At 44.4% G+C, this 21657-nt stretch overlaps 2 protein-coding genes across 8 annotated transcripts in view; both read right to left on the reverse strand.

Annotated features, from left to right (window-relative positions):
• LOC128888228 (endocuticle structural glycoprotein SgAbd-2-like) overlaps positions 1-21657 on the reverse strand; it is a 469661-nt gene that overhangs the window by 228523 nt on the left and 219481 nt on the right. The gene's annotated exons all lie outside the window — the stretch shown is intronic.
• LOC128888209 (leucine-rich repeat-containing protein 4C-like) overlaps positions 1-21657 on the reverse strand; it is a 261312-nt gene that overhangs the window by 195581 nt on the left and 44074 nt on the right. For 3 of the 7 annotated variants that reach the window (XM_054144897.1, XM_054144896.1, XM_054144902.1), the window contains exon 2: positions 8002-8067. The exons of 3 other annotated variants lie outside the window; for them this stretch is intronic. In XM_054144897.1, coding sequence (XP_054000872.1) covers positions 8002-8067 — 66 coding nt within the window. Of the gene's footprint in view, positions 1-8001; positions 8068-16466; positions 16640-21657 lie in introns of all 7 variants that reach the window. One more of the 7 variants, XM_054144901.1, reaches the window with a different exon arrangement.

Raw genomic sequence — 21657 nt, forward strand, 5'->3', positions numbered from 1 at the left:
CCTCAGCTTAACTCGACCGACTGGGGACCGCTACACAACCGGCATGGTATGCACCATTGAATGTGAAATCGTTTAATCAAAAGTGAATAGGACCGTTGCAGTATGGACGGTTTTTTTGAAAAAATAATTGTTTCAATCATGCTTGAAATCTAAGACGAGAGTTGACTTGATGTTCATCCTAATGGTCCTGTCGTTTGGTTCATCTGCGAGACGATGAATCCGATGGAATTAACTTGAGACATCGTTCTGTCAACGAGCAGATCAAAGTGCCAAAGTAGCAAGTACCAAGAGAACCAAGAGACCGCTGGCTGTTGTTTCTGGAACAACTCTTCCTCCAGCCAAGTCGATCCGTTTACTCGCCAGAGTTTAGTAAAGTAAAAGCGCCAGTCCTGGCGCCATCAAAGCTTTTTCTCTAGAAAAAGTACTACATCGCCTTTGAAAGTGGCGAAGGAAGCAAGTAGAACCTCGGTGAGGTAGAAGCACCGATAAGGGGCACCTTGAGGCTTCTTTTCTAGCTATACTACATTGACTTTGCTATTTGTTGGATTACTGTATCAAGACACTGAGCTAAGAATGACTTCTCCCTAATTCCCTTACGTGGCACTGATTTCACAATGTAGAATCGAAAGCTCCTCTTTGCAAGGTTAAGAGAACTCTGACTGCCTACTTTCCTCTCTTGTTACTTTTCAATTGTGCTATCCTCATCTCTCCAGGTCTCCTAGAATTTTCCTAGTAGCCTAAATGACACGCACCCCCAATCTCCGCGCCTAAACAAATCAGTCCCGCGACCGCTGCTTGTTATACAACGATAAATAAATAAATAAATATTGTTCGGCTCCGTGAAATTTTTAGCGTGCCTCGACCATCGACACGGCGTGGCTCGCAGTCGAAACGCAGAGTGGTGGATTTTAATAAAACGCGTCAGAACGCGTATCGAGCCCCGGCGAAATCTGGCGGCGGCAAAAATGCATCGAACCTCGCGGCCGAGCCACGCGATAAACCATTTTCCAATTTTCCGCTCGAATCTACCGAAAGGCTTTCTCTTCTACGCTAAACGAAAATTCTTTTCCTTAAGTTGCGGCTCGCGATATCGGAGGGTTGCACTCGCGATAGCGTCGGAGATATAATGCACCAGTTGCCGTCTAAGAGCCCCCGCCGCGTCCACGGTCGCGATTTTCCGCACAATTTTCGTACCATCGATAGACAGATGGCCTGCGAATCGCATCCATTGTCATTCTACCATTAGCCAAAGAAGTCCATAAAACTTAAAATCACCTCAAAGAAAGCCTAAAATGCTTACATTAAAATTCATGAACATTTTCGCTATCGTTCCATGGAAACGTTCATCAGAATATAATAGAAACTGGTTAGAAACGAAAGAAATGTCACGCATTAAAATATACAGAAGACACCGTGGACAATGGCAAACGAAGTGGCAACAGTCGTTTTAATTCTGCTGCGTCGCCATCGGGGAACACAAGCTAGAGAAACGAAGAGATCGAAGGAAAAACCGTAATGCCGAATGAGTTTCAATCATCCAGCGCTATAACCCCTTGGCCAAAGGGTCCGTAAAAATTAAAAGCTCCCAAGGGAAGCAACGTAATCCACGAGAAGTGGCTCTACAAGCGTCTGGTAATACGATTATAGCTAGTAAAACAGGAACTGTTCGACGCTTCGCTAGAAAGCCGACTGCGATCGAAAAAAAAAAAAAAAATGTCAAAAAACGGAACGAATGCGTGGGTGCCGATTCCATATCGAGTGGGTAGGGATCATTCGGGTATTAAGCTTGATCCGTATTCGTCGTCACGGCGCGCTTATTCGCCGCTCTCGTGATAGTCGACAGTTACGCGTAGGCTCCTCGTTCCTCGAGCCAGGTGTACACTTCGTCAGGTTCCTCGGAGGATGAGTGTCAATTTAAGCGGAAACGTACGTGCGTTTGTGCATGAGCCCGGAATACGAGCACGGAATGAACGTCGAACGGAAATTTCGAAACGGAACCCAGATGTTCTTGTACGAATTTCATTCGGTACGTTGCTCGAACGGGATACGATTTCCAAATAAGAAAATCGCATTTCGGAGCTCTGGTTGGTTAAAGTAGCACAGACATTTATCGGTAGTTGAAAAAAATGTCTAAGCGCATTTGTCATAGTAGAAATTGATACAAATTAAACCTCGGTAGGTTTAGTGTTAAACAGAGAGTAATCTTGTTAAAATTCCCCATGTCCAATTGGTAGAACACGAAGGAATACGAAGAATACTATTGTCCAAGGTTTCATCTGTGATACTAGAGAATCTTCCGAAAGGCATGGAAACTTTGATTGAAAGCAAAACAATAGCAACCACAAACTATTGCTAAGGTCTGCTAAGGTTTAACCAACAAAAGGGTTGGTCACCACTGGCCTGGGCAGGTAACTGTGAAATATTGGATCGTTTAGATCAACAGTAGCCGGGGTATCGATAAATTCGATTCGGGGAATGTGAAATGAGCCCTGAAATAGACACGGCGCTGACCGAAATCTAAAACTACGATCGCGTTGCGTTCGGAAATCACGGCTGTGCGGTTTTCAAGGGTCTCCGAAGTGTTAATTCAATTTTACCGGATGGATGCGCTCTTGCGAGCAGGAAAACCGTGGCCGGGCAGAACACATGCAGTCGCGAACTTCACCGTGCCATCGGGGCGATGCTTTGCTCCATTTAAATGCGAGCAAACGACCCCGGTAACCGTCGTTCAAGCTACTTCGACCATCCCGACCGAGAGCTATTTCGTGGATTGCTCCTTGGGGAACATAATCGAAGACTAACTCTTCGCAGCCGCCGGCGGAGATACCGAGAGGTTGTTTTCGAAGTGCATCAAACGCGTAACGGGATACGGCATTAACGTGGCGTCCGACGCATAATGCTAGGAAATCCCAAGAAGCTGGCCAAAACACTATTCGCGCCATATCTCATTTATCGCTGGGTATTTCCTCTAAGAATTCCAAGAAGAATCAAATTAAAACATACGCTCAGTTCCGTAAGTATTCATACCGTTTATATCCAAACATTTTTCAAAACTAACACAGAAATCGCAAGAGAAACTCTACACTCACCCTATTATATATATATTGTGCATATATCATGTGCACCCTAATTGGTCGTGAGACAACACGTGCGTGCCAGCGAATAAGAGGCGCAGCGTCAAGTGTATCGACCCACGGCGATGAAAATAGAATTAACTTGTTGAATATGCAACGGTGCATTTTTAACTCGCCCAACGGCGGTGCATTGACGTTCCTAACTTTATCGATTAACTCCGGGGGGCGGCGAATAACAAAACGGGGGGTTTTTCCTTTAAATATTCACTTATGGCGATTCGTCGACCCTACCCGATACCTGAAAGTTTAAACAGAGAATCGAGATTTAATAAACGTAGTCGGAGAAACAGATGACGTCGACGGTTCGATCCACGCAACCTGGAACCAAAACTCGAGCGAACGTCGCCTAATTATGCGGAATATTCGGAATCGCGCATGGCGTGACAAAGCGCGCGCGTGTGGTTTTAAAACAACGGAATTAAAACGATTAAAACTCGAAAAAAAAGAACTGGAAACGAGACCAGATCGTGCACGCGCAAGGGTAAAAATAAAGGCGCGCCCTTGAACTAGCTGCACGGATGCCGAACAAAGACAAAAAAAAGGAGGGTGTAGGGTACAAGTGCAGTTCTGAAATTCGATCAACTAATTGTGACCACAAAAAACGTGTAAAGCGAACAGCACGCGAGAGTTCGCGTAAGGTGGAAATCCGCGTATGGAAAATTATGACAACTCGATGGAAACCTCTATAATCGAAAATGCTGGTTCTTGCCATTGTTTCGCAGGATCCCTTCGAACAACACGAGATAATACATTATCGACAGGAATACATCGACTTTTCATCTGCAGTAACAGTCACAAAAAATTCTTCTTTCTCTGTCTGGCATGCGATGAAAGGCAAGCACGTTCGGACAGTTTATGCCGGGAGTCACTTTCCTTCCTTCTGAACCTTTCATAAAGCTTATCAACGTCGATAAATTGTTTGCTGGTTAATTTAAAGCTCGCGAGTTATTTTGAGCAATATCCTCGACCAACGCACTCGCTACTGATCGCTCTCCGATTCTGTCGGATGTTCCGAATAAAATTACCGTTTCCAAATGCTTCGTACGGCTCACGCAAGCGTTTATCAGAGATAGCAGTCTCGACACAATTTCGCAAATCAGTCGTTGTCAAGCAGATGTCTTTTAATTAAGAGAGATCAGCATGTACCGATAGAGATGCATTTCATTGAAGTGAATTTTCAGGTGTCTTCTAATTAGACTGAATTTTTAATCAGACTCGAAACTAAAGAGCAATTACTATCAATCGAATTTTTGTACATATATCTCCAATAACAAACAGACACATAGAAATGCTCAGACAGAGGATAGCGATTGGGAGAATTATCGCGGCGTAAAACGTATCGCGGATGGGAAATCACGCGTATGTAAAATTAAACGGCGCCGACGTACCGCTGAAAACCCAACTGGGTGGACTGTATTACCGCAAACGTTGTACGGGACTTCGTGGAATTCGTTTCGCGTTGAATGATTGACTTGCCCGCGTGACTAGGTCGTGGTGGCGAAATTCTGCTTGAAAACGCGGCAGGAGCCGCGGGCTCGTATGTAGCTCGCGTAACCGCGATAAACAATAATTAAAGGATGAAAAGGAACGAGGTCGACGTATAATAAAAAAAAGACGCATTGCCAACAGCGACGCGCAATACGAACGTATAAATTTTCCGGGAATATGTGTATTATCATGGCTGGCACGCTGAAGTTTGTTAAATTCGACGTGATTTATCGCCAACGCGGGGGGATAAAACACGTTCGACTATGCGACCGTGACAAGCACTCGTTGCACGAGGCAGATGTAGCCCGGGGCGTACGAACGAGTAATCCACTATTTCTTTATACTCCCGGAAAAGTAGTTTCAATTTGTTGGTATATATATGATATTCTGTTTCAAACAGTGGATATATTTGGGGCTTCTTGACCTAGTTTCTTATGGTAGCTTCCTGAGTACTTCGAAAAACCTCCAGAAAGAAGCAGGGAGGGCCTCGGTGGCGGTTCTTCATATAGTTGTATTTTTGCCAAATCACTCAATAGTTTTTCCTACATTTATATAAAGATTCTATATATTATATTCCGTATTTAACTGGAATAGTATATTTACCTATTCAGTATCACTGCACTAATTTATGTGGAACGTATTATATAAAATAATATTTTTAATAAAACTGCTGTTATTTTTTACGACCAACAAAACTCGAGGCACTTTAACAGCACTGACGCAGCCCTGTTAAACCCCTAGTGCGAGGGTAAGTTTAACAGATTCTGCTGATTCGGTTTTTCTTGCCGTCCTTACCAAGCGTTCAAGAAACGCATAAAAAAGGTATAAAATATAAAAACGTTCAGCTATTGCACGACAAGAGGCAAGGAACGTCTTGACTTAAGAGAAATTATCACTTTATTGATCTGGCATTTGTAATTTACTCGAGGAAACGGAATAACAGGATGATTGTTTCGCTGTGTATTATAACAATGGTAAACGTCGACTTTGATCAGAAGAGGTTGATTACTTGTTCGCACGCCTAGTAACGAAGCAAATTTCTCTCTCTCTCTCTCTCTCTCTCTCTCTCTCTCTCTCTCTCTCTCTCTCTCGGTGAGTTGCTTCTTCGCCACACCTTTCGCCGAACGTGTCGTGAAACAGTTGGGATGAATCAGTTCGGAACAATCATTGTAGCGAGTTTTTGGCAGTGATTCACCTTCTCCCGGTAACCCGTTGCGGTCAGCCCGAGGCTAGAGACGCTTTAAGTTCCGCTTCGAGTGGACAGTGGAGTGATCCTTAATGTCAGGGATCCGACACTGATGATACCATCCGTTGGTTCTTGCTGCCAGCGTCGATCTAACCGTTACAGATAGAGAGCAAACCTCCATTTTTTTTTTTAGATCTTCAGCACTGAGAAACACTTTCACTCGTATTAGGACAAAATTATTATTCATCGAGGATGAGTACTCGAAACCTCTTCAAACTCTAGTCTGTAGCAAGTACGTACAAGGGACATTTTCACTCGAGTTACTTTTACCATCATAATCTACTATAACACGACTCAAAAGTTAACCTATCCTCCCTTCGAGACACAGTCCACTTCCAAAATTCCCATCCAATCTACGTCACCTATATTTTTCAAAAATATCAAACAACAGTTGGACTCGACCACCAAAAATCTCTTCCCAGACTGGAGCAAGCACTCGAATGCCGCCAAATTCCGCCTCTATTCTCGCAATCAAGACGTAGCTGGCACATGCACGCGCCGTGTCGCGAGGAATGCGAATATTCGTACGGCATCATCGCGCTAGGTCAAGTGTCGCCGCGTAATTGCGAAGCAACCGTGCTCTCGATCGTTACGTGCCATGGTACAACAAGAGAATTCTCGCCAACGGAGAGGTAGTTCGCTTATTCGCTAGAAGAGCACCTTTATCCGGTCGCACGCGAGCACGCGCTGGCTTCAAACGGAGCGGGTCAGCCGACGACAGCGGCGCGGCATGCAGGCAGAACAGGTTTCGGGATTTCGTGAAGGAGAGAAGGTGCTCCGACGCAGAGAGCTGACTGGATGTCGTGGCCCGATGCGATAAGCGAGAGAGGCTCAGCGGGTGTATGTATACGTCCTAGGGTTGGAACTATACGCGCAGGTTATATAGTGATTGGGGCGTTACCCGACTCGCAGAAATCTCACGTGCGAGCACAATGCCTCTTTTGTCATTCTGAACTGGCGCGCGCCAGTTACTCGTGGGTGCTATGCCAGCCATCCCGCGGCAGACGCCTTTTCTTAGGGCTTTAAGGAATTTCCTTGCCGTTCAAGGCCTCTGGTATTCGCAGCTCTTTGTCGCTGATACAATGACGGAAGCGTCGATCGCTCCCCCGCGGTACTTGAGCTGCAGCCTGTTTTCAGACGAGCGTCGTCGTTAGACCGATTATCGGTGTACTGTACTTGGACGACCTCGTGATACCTGGCTTGGCACATGTTTCGTTGGGTGTGTTTGGTTATTGTTCTATTATACGTAGTTGGCTATTGTGGACAGAAAGGAACCTGTGACGATTTTCAACCCCTTTCACTCGGATGTCTCTTCCGAGGGAACATCGTAAGTCCAGGCAAACTTTTATTAGTGATTACACGGGATAAACTCATGGGAGCGTAAAATTTGTAAAAGTGTATGATTCCTATTTCTATATTTTATATCCCATTATAGTTCTAAAAGAGATCATTCCATCCCCAAACACCCAACATTTACACGTCGCTCGCAATTTATCGCGATAATGAAATAGCTTTTCGCAGATGTTTAACATTTTTACGCCCACCCGACGTTTTTACGAGCGCCCCTGCCCGTTTCTCGCGGGCGCAGCGTTAAAAACATAACGCAGCTGTTTATACCACTTTAATCCCGTAATAATCCTAACTTCGCACGAGCTCTTTCCACCGAGCTTAATGCCCTGAGAGTAAAAGCAAGCAGCTCGTTATCGGAACACCGTTCTCGATGAGATGCCTTTTTCGCTGCAAATACAGTTTCGACTCATTGCCCCCGAGAATGGTAATTTCATCCCGCCGTACGACGGAGGGACACCGTTTGAAAATGGCTACTTGTACCACTCGTTGGGAAAGGATAAATTGTTGTGCCGCGTTATCTGCACGTCTTGCGAATACTGCCCCGTTAAAATTTTATTTAGAGAAGAAACAGTGTGGCAATTATTTGCACATTATCCCAGTGCGCGGAAATCATTTTATATTTTTTCAAGTTTGCTATAGTGATGTTGTTTTTAAGTGGTACTTGATGCGTTACTACAAAAACGTTAACAACAAAATAACAATGCCAAAAGTCCATAAAATACTTATATCTTTTTGAGATCACCTAACATTTCTTTGTTAATAATCGGTAGATATAATAAATACCTGTATCGAGAAATATCTTTGAAAATTAGCTATGGTTTCGTCCAAGTTAGGGATCTCTTGACTCACCTGAAACAAAAACGAGACATTCGGTTAATATCACAGTTCGAATAGAAAATCAAAATAAAATATTACAGATCTAGGAATACAAAACAAATTCGTTTAAAAGTGGCTGCGGAAAGTCTTGCAAGTTTTCATTTCCTACTACTAACAGAAGTTAGTCTCTCCTAGAAGTCTGTCTTTCCAACCCTCTGAGGGATATTCTTCCAACGTGACGACCAGGCGATAAAGGAGCTAAACGCGGCCTCGCGTGGCGCTAGGTAATACAGATTGATCAGCGGTTGCATTGATGTTAACGGGGAAAACCACGGGAAAATTATGACGGTCTGTATAATTCACGTGGGCCGCTCGCGACCACTTCTCACGGCTCCGAAGTAGACAGGAAAAATCCGTGCGAGTGTGGAGGAGGTGTACGTGTACAGACGACTCGCGTGTGTACGTGTATTGCCTCCAGGAACACGTATACGTCTCAGGTATACCCGAGAGTGTGAAACCATTCTTTCCCGTAAAATTCTACGGTGGTCAGCAAGATAGCTAGTGGATACTTATTCCGCATAGAGACTTATGAGCGGACGTGTTCGAGCATCGGAATGGCGACTACGACAGCATGACCGAATTTCACTCACTTTTCGCGTTCATGGTTCATGCACGTACACACGCTGGCCACGCGAGGATTGGTGCACCGGAGAGCAAGTGTCACGGAATCCCGAGGAGGATATCGACAAGTATTTTCCCAGGGAAGTGTGATCTGTAACGAGCGGATTTTCGAGTATTCCGATCATATATTCTCATCGGGAAACTTTACGACCAGCTTAGGATCCAACGTTTACTTCCACCGGCGATCTAATGCGTTCCCCGCGCGATGCTGGACTCTCGTGCGTTGGAAAACAGAACGGTCGAACTGCGACGGTGTGTTCGTCGAAATAATGTCGAATGAAATTAGGTGCAGAAATTAATTCTGTATCTTGGTAAAGTAAACTGACAATTTGATTATAAAGAAAATACGACTTTTAATTTTTCTTAATAACGTTTCTTTCCTACAAATGTTTGAAACATAATACACGAATGAGCACATGTACCCATAGAATATAAGAAAACTCGTGTAAACACCATATAACTCCCAACAGGGAGTTCCATTTGGGGCTCAAATAATAATAAACAAACATAAAGTAGCCCAGTCACTCGTATCCGTAGTAAAAATAGCCCCTGGAAAACTCCACTTTCAAACCAGACGAATGATACAGGAAAACAGAGAACCGCGATACCACTCGCAAGAAGAAAACACACACAGCGCTAATTGGCACGAGAAAGTCAGATTGAAATTGTTCCCGAATATCCACCTCAAACCGTAGTCCTGTAACGCAAACAGTAATATAGTATATCCTTTGTGCAAACGTACGAGGGATGCGCTCACATAGTCGGCCATACGTGTCTCCAATCTAGCGCGAGGTTTATTTGCACGCAACTATTGACAATCTAAGAAGCGTATAAAATTATAAACAGCGACGTACAAATTCCCCGAGTCCCAGTGATAATCGTCGAGTTTGTTTACTTACGGCGATGAAACCGATGCGAGAAGTAACTACGAGGCCACGCATAAAGGAAAGCGTTACGTAATACCCCGAACAGAAAGAGTTTTCCAGCAGCAGTGAAACAAGCACGAGCAGTAGGTAAAAGGTGGGTTACATGGCTCGCGCACTTTATGCTTATCACGTTGTTCATTAGCGGAACGCTCCGGTTTCGCGAGTAAAATTTAGTCACAATAAAGCGATTACCCTTTTATCCTTTTTTTTTTTCTGGTACAATTAACCGCGCCCGATCCACGGATAGCGAGATAACATAAAGATGAATATTCACCGCACGACACCGGGGCTTGAACTAAATTATAATTGTGTGTTATTAGAGTTGATCATCGAGTTCATTATTTCGTAAGAAAATACGGTGTACGTGTAAATATGAGGCTCTTCAAAAGGGGCTTTAGAGACGATCTCGAAGAGCCTCATATTTACAAGTGCACGCAAAGAAATAAAAAAACAAAAATCCTAATCCCGTTAGGGTCGCGTCCTATTCAACCCTCTCGCGGAATCCAACACCGGCGCCATCCCTAAGGGACGCAAGAAACAGAAAACGCTGCCGTTAAACTGCACAGAGTATCGTTTTCTTTTCGTTAAACCCGACCGACACTTCGCCTCGACCCTCTAATTAATCGATACGATCTCGCAGGAAGCCGTCGGTATCCTGGTCTGGCAGAGGCGGACAGAGGTGAAAAAAAAAAAGAGCTGAACCGCCAACGATAAACCAAAGACAAGATCCCTCATGCACGCATCGCTGATGATACCAAGCCAAATATCTTTTTTCCTCGTAGATAGCCGGCTAGAGCCGGTAATTCCGACGGAAAGAGGAGATCGTAATTAGGTAGCCGTCGCTCCTACGCGAGAGGAGAGGTCGAAGACGACGCTGCGTTGTATTAAAGTTGAGGAGACACCGTTCTTGAAAGAGAATGCGAGGGGTTCGGGGAACCCTCTATTTCCTCTTGCATGGTGCTCCAATTAGTCGATAAGATCTTTCGTCGGAGAGGCCGAAGCCACCGCGTGGCAGCCTGGAAGCCGGAATCGTTGCTTTCTGAACTACAATTGGTTGCCACTTTCTTACAAACACGCGTCGCTATCTGTACACACGTACGTGCTCTAAGGCGCTATCTCGATCGACGGAAAACGGGTTAAGATCCTCTTCAGCGATCGTAAATACACCTTGGACTGATTATTTAACCGTCCAGTGGATCTTTCATGAGTTTAGATTGAGGTAACAGGTTAAGAACCATTGTAATGGAGGGTTAAGGGCTGCTTCCGCAACGCACACTGTCTCCGAACGAGCCGGCATTTTCATCACCTGAAGATTACCTCTATCCGGATTATGGGATCCTCTGCGTCCCCACGCAACTTCGAACCAACAATGTACGTTGACGTAATCGTTTCAGGGTTTACGTAGCCCTCGATTATCTGTTCAACTTTCCAGGAAAACTGATTTGCGCTTGTCAATTATGTACAAGTTGGTATTACAAGGTATGCTCATGGAGTAACGTCCGTCATTGGGACAGATAGTTTAGAGATAAGACGTACCTTCGTTTAAGTTTCAATTCTCTCTGTATCGCTAAGAATAAAATTTGCAATATACTTTCGTATTATTGTATATCTATGTTCGGTGTTAAATCTACCGATGGATACTTCGAAATACTCTAACGCCTTAAATACAGCTACAAGTAGCGTTTACAGCCCTAATCGGATAATATTAGTCACTTCGTCGCACAAGAGGTTGGCAGCTCCAGAAATCCGACTACCGGTAAACTCGAGATTGTGGATAAGAATTACACGAATCCCAGAAAATGCGGTCATCGATGCGAAACGTTTAGATCCGCTGCCTAACGGAGGAAATAGTAAAATTTCGTGCTTGAATTATAAAACCTGCAGCCAGATCCGCGTAGATTTAAAATGCAATGGCTCCATTCAACGAAAATAGGCTGCCTGCTAGCGAATGTGGCGGGGCAACATCATCGTCATGCCGTGGAAACGGATTGAGTTCAATATAAATATTTAAACAGGTTCATGAAAACGCGAGCGACGATTATCCCTTTTAAAAGAAGTCGCGTTACGCGTGGCATACGTAATGGGCTTGTGGTCCTTTGTTATGCGAAATTGTCCTGGTACCCACGAATGTTAAACGTTAAACGAATGGGACTCCTTTGCAAACTATTTACGGTATTAAAATTAATTTAATTCACCTTGCATTAACGTTTGAAACTATGCAGCAATATAATTAATTTTGTTGCTGATGTGAGATCGCAAACGAAGTTTCTCTAAGAATTTATTCAAGATGTAATCGGACTAATTGTAAGGCGGATACCACTGTTATTATTTCACACGTTTAGCATTCTTGCATGTTGATTAACCCTTTGGACTCTAAGCCATTAGACACCACGTTCGTACTCGGCTCTGAGGAATTTTTTTCTTACATTTCTGAGTCATAAGTCTTGCTAATTTGTTATTTGGTTGTCCCAAAAGTTTCTCGTCCTCCTAGACAAGCGGCCGAAAGTGTTTCAGGAATGTTGTAACGTCATCGTTTTGACATATGGCGGTTACGTTGCAAACGTTACAGCCAGGCGACGACGACAGTGGGGCTCAGAATGTGCAACGAATTATGTATCGCGAGCGTAACGTGCTCCGTGCCGGTTTGCTTTACCAACCAGCGAAGACATCAAGCGGTGCATTTCACGACGATCAGCTCGCCATCTGCCATAAACGTGCATAAGGAGTCGAACACGGTCGTGCACGTGCCGACACGCGAGCTTTCGCACCAGCTGTTCGGCCAGGCTGAAACGGAGCCACAGCTGTTGCTGAACCTGCGACGATCGATCCCTTGCATTTTTATCACAGAACGCTGAACAGAAACGTACCCGAGGAATGATTATCCGCGTTGTTGCGCGCATAATGGCCCCGCGGAGCATGTGATTTCAGCTGCGGAGCCCTCGAACGTCACCGAATTATGTAACCAAGCAGTTTGATGGCAACTGTGCGCGGTGTTAGACGATTGGGAACGTTAGACGCTGGTCGCGCGACACTCGTGAACTTGAGTAGCTGGAAAAATTGATCGCGTACTGGCAATCGCATATTGTCGGCTCACTGATCGGAGAAAGGAACCAGTCTGGCGTTCGTGTATCGAGGATGTTTGAGAAAGTTTGTTCGCGAGCTCGGAAACTAGGTACATTGGTCGAGTGTGTGGAATAAAGTGTGCGGAGAATTGTTATAATTTTTGCTTCAAATTAGAGAAAGTTTAGCGTGGAATGAATTCATATGTAGCGTCGGCATGTGCCTATGGTGCATTTACCTACTTTTAGTTGAACTATGTAGATAATTTTGAATGCGTTGGATACAGGTTTCCAACGATTATATTCCATCGTTACATTTCGTATAACAATATGTAGGTCCACGTTGGACACCAATTGCCAATTACTCGATCACTGAGTTTTGATAATGTTAATTACAATTCGCGAGTGCGAGTACTTAAACATTTTCTCTTGATTTTAGGTTGTACTTTAACAATCGTAGGAATGCATCATTAATATAAACATCAATTACAGTTGGTCCGTAGCAGAGAAACTAATTGTAACGAAACGTTAATTGTTCTATGATGTTACGACAGAGCTGTGTTTAATAATCATACTAATTAGTTATGTAGGCTGCGACAACAAAACGCCAATATGTTTCGTTATAATAAAATATACTTCCACTGACAACCGTCGACGTAGTTCAAAATTAAGCACGTGCATCCTCGCAGTGGGACATGATATATTTTAGTTTAGACGGAAGCTTTCATCCAGCTGTTAGCTTAGATGCAGGCGCAGCTGTTCCTAAACTTGCAACGACCGATTCTTGGCATTTCCTTAGATATTCGGATTCGCTTACAGAATGACATCGGATTATCGCCTAACATATGTTAACCACGGAGATGGGCAACACTTTACTCGAATAATAGGTGACAAATGAAACCATCGTGGAGGAGAGTTGTTTATCAGCTATTCGTTACTCGAGAATTTTATTGAGTTCAGAATCTCACTAAGAAATTTCCTTGAACAAAAGTTAAAATGATTTTTTATTATTCATGAATTACTATTCTCACTTAGAATGACACTGTCTTAGGTCTCAATCAAGGCACAACTCACCACTTGATATGCATCTTTAATATTCCACGATTGTTCATGGGCATTCTATGTAAATCTGTACTTTTATCCGTTCGGCATGCTGTGTGCTTGTAGTACTAATTGAACATTTTCATTACGTGCAAATGAATTGACGTATGTAACGATGACACGAGCACGGTTAATTTAGCGGTTGTTAGCTCGAGTGAAGGAGCAATTGCAATCCCGTCTACGAGGATCGATCTTCCGCGCTATCATCGAAATCCAAAGGAGAGCGAACAAGGCTGTTGCTCGCATGTACGACATTGTTCAGCACACGTCGCCCTACTTGGCAGCTTGGCACGGGCACGCTGTTTTAATCTTTGCTTTTGATCGTAAACAGGGGACAGATTTGCACGGATGAAGACACACATTGAAAGCGCAACGAAGACAATACCACGGTTAGGCAAATGAATCGGTCTGAAAGTGTATGGCACAAAAATCTTAATCTTCCGCAAACAATTCACTTGCTTCCATGTCAAATGAAAATAATGTTCTAGAGAATATTAAATTTCGTCTGGTCTATAACAAAATCCTGGATTAAAATCTCGCGACACCAACGTTTCGAGGTTCATCGGGATCTTTTACTGAATTAATACGAAACTCCGAAAAAAGAAAGGACAGAATTTTTCGTCCGAAATTACCAGACAGATTAAATCAAAATTAATCAACCGAGATTCGCGGTACAAGCCGGTACAACCGGTTCTATAAAGTTGGAGATTAAGTTCGCGAAAGCCAGCTCAGTGGGAAAAATTAATTCACTCCCAATTTCCTCCGCCGCGCGCTCGCCCATTTTCTTCAACTACCCCTGTATAGGAGGGAGTAAGAAAAGGTGACGGGGGAAAAAAGAAGGAGCTAAGAAGAAAAGGACTCCCCCACTCTCGGTGCGCATATTATATTAGCATCACCCGCAAGATTTCGCGTGCAGCTGATTTTGCTTACCATTCGGGAAAAAGGTTTAGCCCCGAGATTCAAAGGGGACAACGACACCGTAGAACAAGAGGAGCCGACCCAGGAAGACGATGGAGAGAAAGAGATGACGAGACGGGGAGGGATGAACGACGATCCTGAAGGTGGAAGTGAAAATTATTCTCAGGGAATTTCACTCGAGCAGCCGCCGCCGCGGCGTGGAGCCTAGAGAAGAAGAAGAAGAAGAAGAAGAAGAAGATGAAGAAGAAGAAGAAGAAGAAGAAGAAGCAGTCCGTTGGCTTTTCCCCTCTTTTTTCTACCTCTTCGCTCCACGCCTGGGCCGCTTCTCTTTTTGTTTTCACGCTAGGCGTCCCGAGGGGGATACGTTAAAGCCTGGCTGTAATCCGGGCGATGCAATCAAGTAGATGAGACGGGACTGTAACCTCCTCTATCCTCCCTCTGCTTTATCTTTTGCTTCTCGCTTCTGCCCTGTCTGTGCCTCTCTCCTCAACGTCGTCGTCCTCATTCCTCTTTACTCAGAGTTTCTCAAACAGCGGCCTTACCGCGGACCTCTTTGGGGGTCCGTGAGCTGGCAAAGGAAAGGAAGAAGCATGAGGCGAGGAATAAATTGAATTTTTTCAAATAAAATCTGTGTTTACGTATCACTGTCCTCACCTCTGTAATTTTAAAAATATGTTTAACAATAATTGCACTAATTGCACATGAAAGGAATATTTCTAAGGCTCTTTGGCACCAATGCGTACAAGCGAGGCCTGTCCGATTACCGAGAAAGCCGCCCTATCTATCATATCGCTAAGCTTCCAAGGATAGCGCCTAGCTGAGGTAGCCTTCGGTTTCGTCGATTCTCGCTGAGCAAGGCATGAGTCCGCACCTTCGTTCGTCCGCGAATGTTTGCTCCATACGATGAGATATGATCCGAATATGCCGACACCGGTAAAACCTAATCCTGCCTTCACACATCAATTTTAGGTCGTCATTTAGATTGCCACTTATTGTTAATTAATAATCCATCGAAAGTTTTCTCCATAGGAAAAATAAGTATATCATACATAAGTTTCACTAGTAGACTGCGTATCATCTACTTTCAAAAGATAAAGAACGAACAGCAGACACAGTAAAAGTACACGTTAAATTTTGGAACAGGTCGAAGTTACGAACATAAGAATAGTAACATACGGAAGATGAGGTATTTCTTGGAAGGGATGACCAGTCAGGATTTCTGCATCGAGCCATTCAGGAATTTCCGGTGGCCAAGGCTAGCTTAAGCATACCAGCATGACCGGTATGCTTGATTTACGAGAGACTCGTGGATATCCGCCTTGCAATGAATCTTCTTTCACAATTACTGTAGCCTCGACATACTAGAAAGCTCCCTTAACTAGTAATTCCAACCCAACACGACTCATCTACACAAAAAAAAATCCTTCAGAGTAAAACAAGCTCCATCAATGGCGAGAGCATTTCCGCTCACGACCGCGTCAAATCAGAGCGCAACAATACGGACACAAATTTCATAAACTGCCGTGTCACTCGATTTAACCGAATGCTTTCGTTCGCCCTCCTTTCATAGCCGACGCAATTACAAACGCTTGCCTACACACCGGCATCAACCACCCTATCAAGTCCGTGGCACTCTCTCGCTCGTCGCGTCTCTTCCTCGAGCGGAGGAGACTCGCAAAAAATTTCTTTAAACACGCGCTCATTGGTTATGCGCCAATGAGCACTCAAAGACCGAGAGGCAATTCACCAGACTCGTTTCTCCGCCCGTGATCCCCGAACGCCCCGCGTCGTCTGTCTCCCAACTAAAAGAGAATCAGGCGAAAGAAGAATCTCCCGCGGAATGTCTCCCACCGTGAGTTTGACGACGGTTTGCCTTATCGTAGCGACGGTCTTCCCGCTTCCTCTCACAGCTGGTACACCCTGGAACGGAAATTCGTGACAACTTGGGACCGCGGAGAACGAGAATGTACGTCTTTCGTATGCTAGTGGTCCTCTGGACCAGAGATGCTAGAAACGAAATAAAAGTAAAAAAGTTTGAAAAAAATTGAGAATGTATTGACAGTCCTTCCGAAATTACTCGGACTTCGTCGCGAGTAATCACGATTCGCTATCGAGTCTAATACTCTTTGGTGGACGCAGCATTGGTTCTTCCACACGAACCAACCTCACAAGTGACAAAACAACTTCCACTATGACAGTTCGTTCGTCTACCCAGTAGGCTCTACTGGGAGACTGTTAATCTTAGTACCGACTCTCAAGAATACAGCTCCGAAGTGGACACGAGGGATTTCTCTCGAGTCTAGACGAAAACTGTCCTTTTACCTAAAGAGTGCCTATAAAGGAGACCTCGGTCGACCTCACCTCGACCATAGGACAATGCTTTTTGCCACCTCTACCAGACATCTACCAATTCTCACGCGACGGAAAGTCGATAGTCTAATGGAGCCCTAAATCGGCCCATACGCGCAGAGGATTATTGGAGGTTTATCCACGGGTTCGGTCGACCGTCTTTTTCGTTGGTCCCTTTCCTGAGAAAGACTACGACTAAACTTCAATTAAATCTCTGTAACGAGCATTCTAGATACGTCTTTTTATGTTAGGACGGCAGAGTAATTGGCACGAATTCCTGTCACGAGGTGTACGCACGTTGTGCGTGGTTTGTTCGGAGGGATGCTGTCGATGGTATCGGACTAGACTCCTCTCTGTGTGCGCACACCGTCGAGGGGTAAAACCTGGCGCGCACTAATGCCCCGACCGACGACTGAAACGAATGATTTGCGAGGGTAGCTTAAGCTTCGTTACCGCGCGTAGGAGCAAACATAGGGGAGGTTACTTGAAAACGCAGTGCGAGCGAGCGAGAGGTACTGAACCACGATGATTGGGTGCTTTCTGGAGGAACCAAGATGGAGAAGAATGTTTGACGAAAGTGCAGAGGGAAGTGCAGAGGGAAGTGCAGAGGGTGTGTGCGCGACGAAAGAGGGATTCGGCGATTTTAAACCGCGAACCTCGACCAGTGTTGCTCAAACTAAAATTTTAATGGAGTCCCATATTTGTATATTACCCGGTCTCAACTCAATCGTTTTATTGTTTCCGCAAGCCAATTAAGGGCGGGTTAATGCAACAAACTTGCAACGTAGGAGCAAAAAGAGATACCAGAGACCCTTTGAAGTTATTTTTGTAACGCTCTAACGCAAACCAAGCGGTTAGCCGCGTAATTGCAGTCTTTATCTCGCGTTCACGTGGGATTTCCCTGTAACTGGAATGCATTAATCAAACGGTTACTACAATCAAACAGTTAATATAGAGCGATTAAAACAGAGAATTCTGGGCGCACGGGGAAAATACAGAATTAGAAAATACACAGTTCCCCAACCACGCGTCCGGAATGCCCATCAGAGCGTTTCGTTCATTAAGGGTAGTTGAGCAAACTTCGATAATTAATTGTAAAATCTGTAATAACAATGGCACGCAGCGGGCCATCAGAGAAACTTCACGATAGAAACGTTCGACGCCATAAACGCTGGTAATGTTAAAAACAAAACGTGGAACGACTCAGAATAAGTATTCCGAGTAATTGCGCTGTTCCAAAAATGAACGCAAAGAATATATTTAAATTAAGGACTCCAATTACAGGAATTCGATTTCTTCTTCGATTTCTAACCGAAAAAACCAAACTTTTCAGAAAGATCCTATTTCATTACGCACTGTTATCCTCTTCCAAGCAAAATCCGAACATTATAATGAACAATCGCGTCGAAATATCCAAATAATCGAGTGGCAACAATTCCTTGTTTGTGTTCGAATAGCAGGCGATCATGAATAAATAGACCTGACATGATATTTCCAGGCGATGAATCGATTCGAAAGCTGGAAAGCGCTGATCTGGCCTGGCGAATCGTTGACTCGATGGCCCCGAATCGTACGAATCGACGGATGGAAAGAAGAAGGACGGAGACGACTCGACCGAATAATATTGTCGAATCATACCCAGCGGGCGGGTGCAGTTGACGATGAACCGTCGAATGCGGTTTTGGAAATCGGAGCGACGCAACTATGCCGCAAATAATTATTAGCTAGCTCGGCGCCAGTCCACGTTTAATCGTTCATACGACTACGTATTAATAATAGGGAGACATTCGATGTACGACCGATACAGGCGTCGACTGCAGTCACCCGCAACTGAAGCATATTTTTGCGCCTGCTCGATCGATCCACTCAACAATTTTACAGCTGCACCTAGATCTTTACATAACGCTTAAACGTACTCGACCCACCTCGTTGAAATTTTTGCCTGACTGATGCCACTTCATAGGAAAAATGTAACGTTGACATTATCTGCTGTTAGGTGTCATTTCTGACATGACAAAACTTAGAACTTTCGAGAGGGTAGATGCAATTCACATTAGTAAAATTCAAGAATTTTTAGAAATCTCATTTTGAATTGAAAAAAAAAAAATTCGTTTGTCCATCGAGTAAATGTTGACGTCATCACTTATATCAATCTCGTCAAGGAGTGGTCGATCGTCAAGCACACTGCCAAAACACAAATGTTCATGCTAGGGTTCGCCACCAACTTTCGATACTTTTCCAATCAGTGCTAAGTATTGGTGCACACTATCGATAGCACAGTTCGGTCCTACCGCTATTTCCTGAGTGATTAAACGTGGTCCTACTTCGATTAGAACTTTTAATGCTTCGTAATCGAAATCTAGTGGTCGACCTAATCTTGATTCATTAGAAAGGTCCGAACTACTCCTCGGACATTCCCAAATACACCTTTGGCCCTATCTTATACCTTATATCTTATACCTCTAAATATTCGAGTGTAAATGGCGTAAGAGTTGAACGTCAAAAATAATGGTACACAGGGTACAACAAGTGATCGGTATAATACAGTAATTGTTCAACAAACCATGTGATTTCAGTAAGCCGCATTCCAAGCGACTAATTTCTTACGTAAAATGAATCATCCGCAAAGAATCCTCGATGCGGTTCCTCGAGCGAAACCTGTTCCTCCGGGATCCGGTGCGTCAGTTATTAAGGAATGTTCAGGACTAACCTAAGGACACCAGCGTGCTCCGTATGCATGATTTACGAGCAGCAGGAGATATCCGTTTAAATATTAGTCATCCAAGATAATTGGTCCAGCCTCGGCGTATCGGAAGGATCCCTTAAACATTAATTCCGAAGGGAACACGACATGCTGACACAGAGATGGCTCATCTGGAAACAATGGACGTCCATGCGAGAGTATATTCGGATTAAAATTAAAATTGATCAACGTTTGAGATTCTAAACTCGTTCGCTTGATGTTCGTTGAATCCTGTGTATGGAAACAATCGTTGAGACAAACTTTGCGACGACCTGAAAGACATTACCGTATCGCGGAGCCGGTCGACAATGAAACGGTTTATCCAAAAACGTGTCACGCGAGATAACAGAATTTGCGCGATGCTACGTAACCGGCTTGGGAGGGTGGAGCGGTGCTCTTATCCTTTCCAAATTAAAAACCAGCCAAAACGATAACGTCGAGGGGCGGGGAATGCCGCACCGCGGAGCGATAAAACAGAAAATTAAAAACGAGCGCGATCTCGCGCAGCTCGCCCAGGCATATTCATACGACCAGTGTGTTCCCGTTCCGCCAGATACGAGCAAAAGAGTCGCGGAGTGAAGCTGTCCGACGAAAATCCTGCTAGATAAACCGACGGAACGGCACCGTACGTCAACCGTCCGCGCTCGTTACGCTACAGGAATCCTCGTAAAAGGGAATAAAAGATATACACGCGGACGCCTAACATTTTCGGAACAAAAGCCAGTAGCACAGATGTACGCGCGGATACGCCCGCTATCGAGAAACAAAGGATACCAGATACGAATACGGACATGGAGCCCGGATGCGCTGTACTCCGCGAACGCAGTCGTTTAAGAGCAATGCGACGCTCGTTCGCCCTTAATTGAACGTTTCTCAACGATTATTGTGGATTTTTTTATCGCGGAGACTATCAAGTCGGTCGATTTAACTCATTCTTTTTATCAGGGAGACGGGAAAGTAACGCCGTTTCTTTTACATTAAACTCAAATAAATAGATATTTAATAAGTTTGTATTTTTAAGCAATTATGTAATCGCATAAATTTCCCTCAAAAATAAATTACTATTTCACACCGAAAACTTCTCTACTTGATGCGCACTTCTGCATTCGCCAACCGAATAATTGAAAATCGAAGTCTCCTCGACCGCGATTCAAACTTTGGTGCGGATGGGTCTGCAACAGACTTCTCTGCTTCCTGGGTTCTTATCGCTATCAGAAACTCGAAGCCATCCACGTCGCGTTATGCAATGAGCTGGCCTGTTTCATAGCGCGACGCAATTATCAGCGATTACAGCGAATTAGATTTTCCGAACTAGACTGCGGGTTTATCTGTTAAAAGAAATGGTAAAGAAGATGAAACTCGATGTTCAGGGAAAACTGCCACTGTCAGTTTGGAGATGCAGATCCACAACACGCAGAGTGCCCCGAAGGCTCGTAGTCGTGGTGCAATTGGCAGCGCGCAAAAGCCGCTGGTAGATATCAAACTGTACAAACACCACTGTAAGGTATTATACCTTATGATGTTATAGAAGCTACTCGAGCAGGATACGAAGATCTCGATATGAATCCTGGATTATTAGTATTAATCGTATTAAAGGATTTGCGCGAAACAATAGTGCAAATCTGAACAGTACGATATGAAAAATCACACAGAAAAGTAAATATAGTGGTACTCTAAAGAGTAGGAACGCTGTAATTTCGTACTTTCGAGAGCAATGCACAGTTTTCTGTGAACCTTCCACCCCTCACAGACGCTTTCTACAAACGCTGTAAGTGACCGTACACGCCAGCAAGGTCGAGGGCATTTTCGCGAGTGACGCTTTCGACGTTCGTGGAGAAGAACTGTC

Source organism: Hylaeus anthracinus, unplaced genomic scaffold (genome assembly GCF_026225885.1).
Source record: "Hylaeus anthracinus isolate JK02 unplaced genomic scaffold, UHH_iyHylAnth1.0_haploid 11989, whole genome shotgun sequence".
In the NCBI taxonomy this organism is placed as follows: Eukaryota; Metazoa; Arthropoda; class Insecta; order Hymenoptera; family Colletidae; genus Hylaeus; species Hylaeus anthracinus.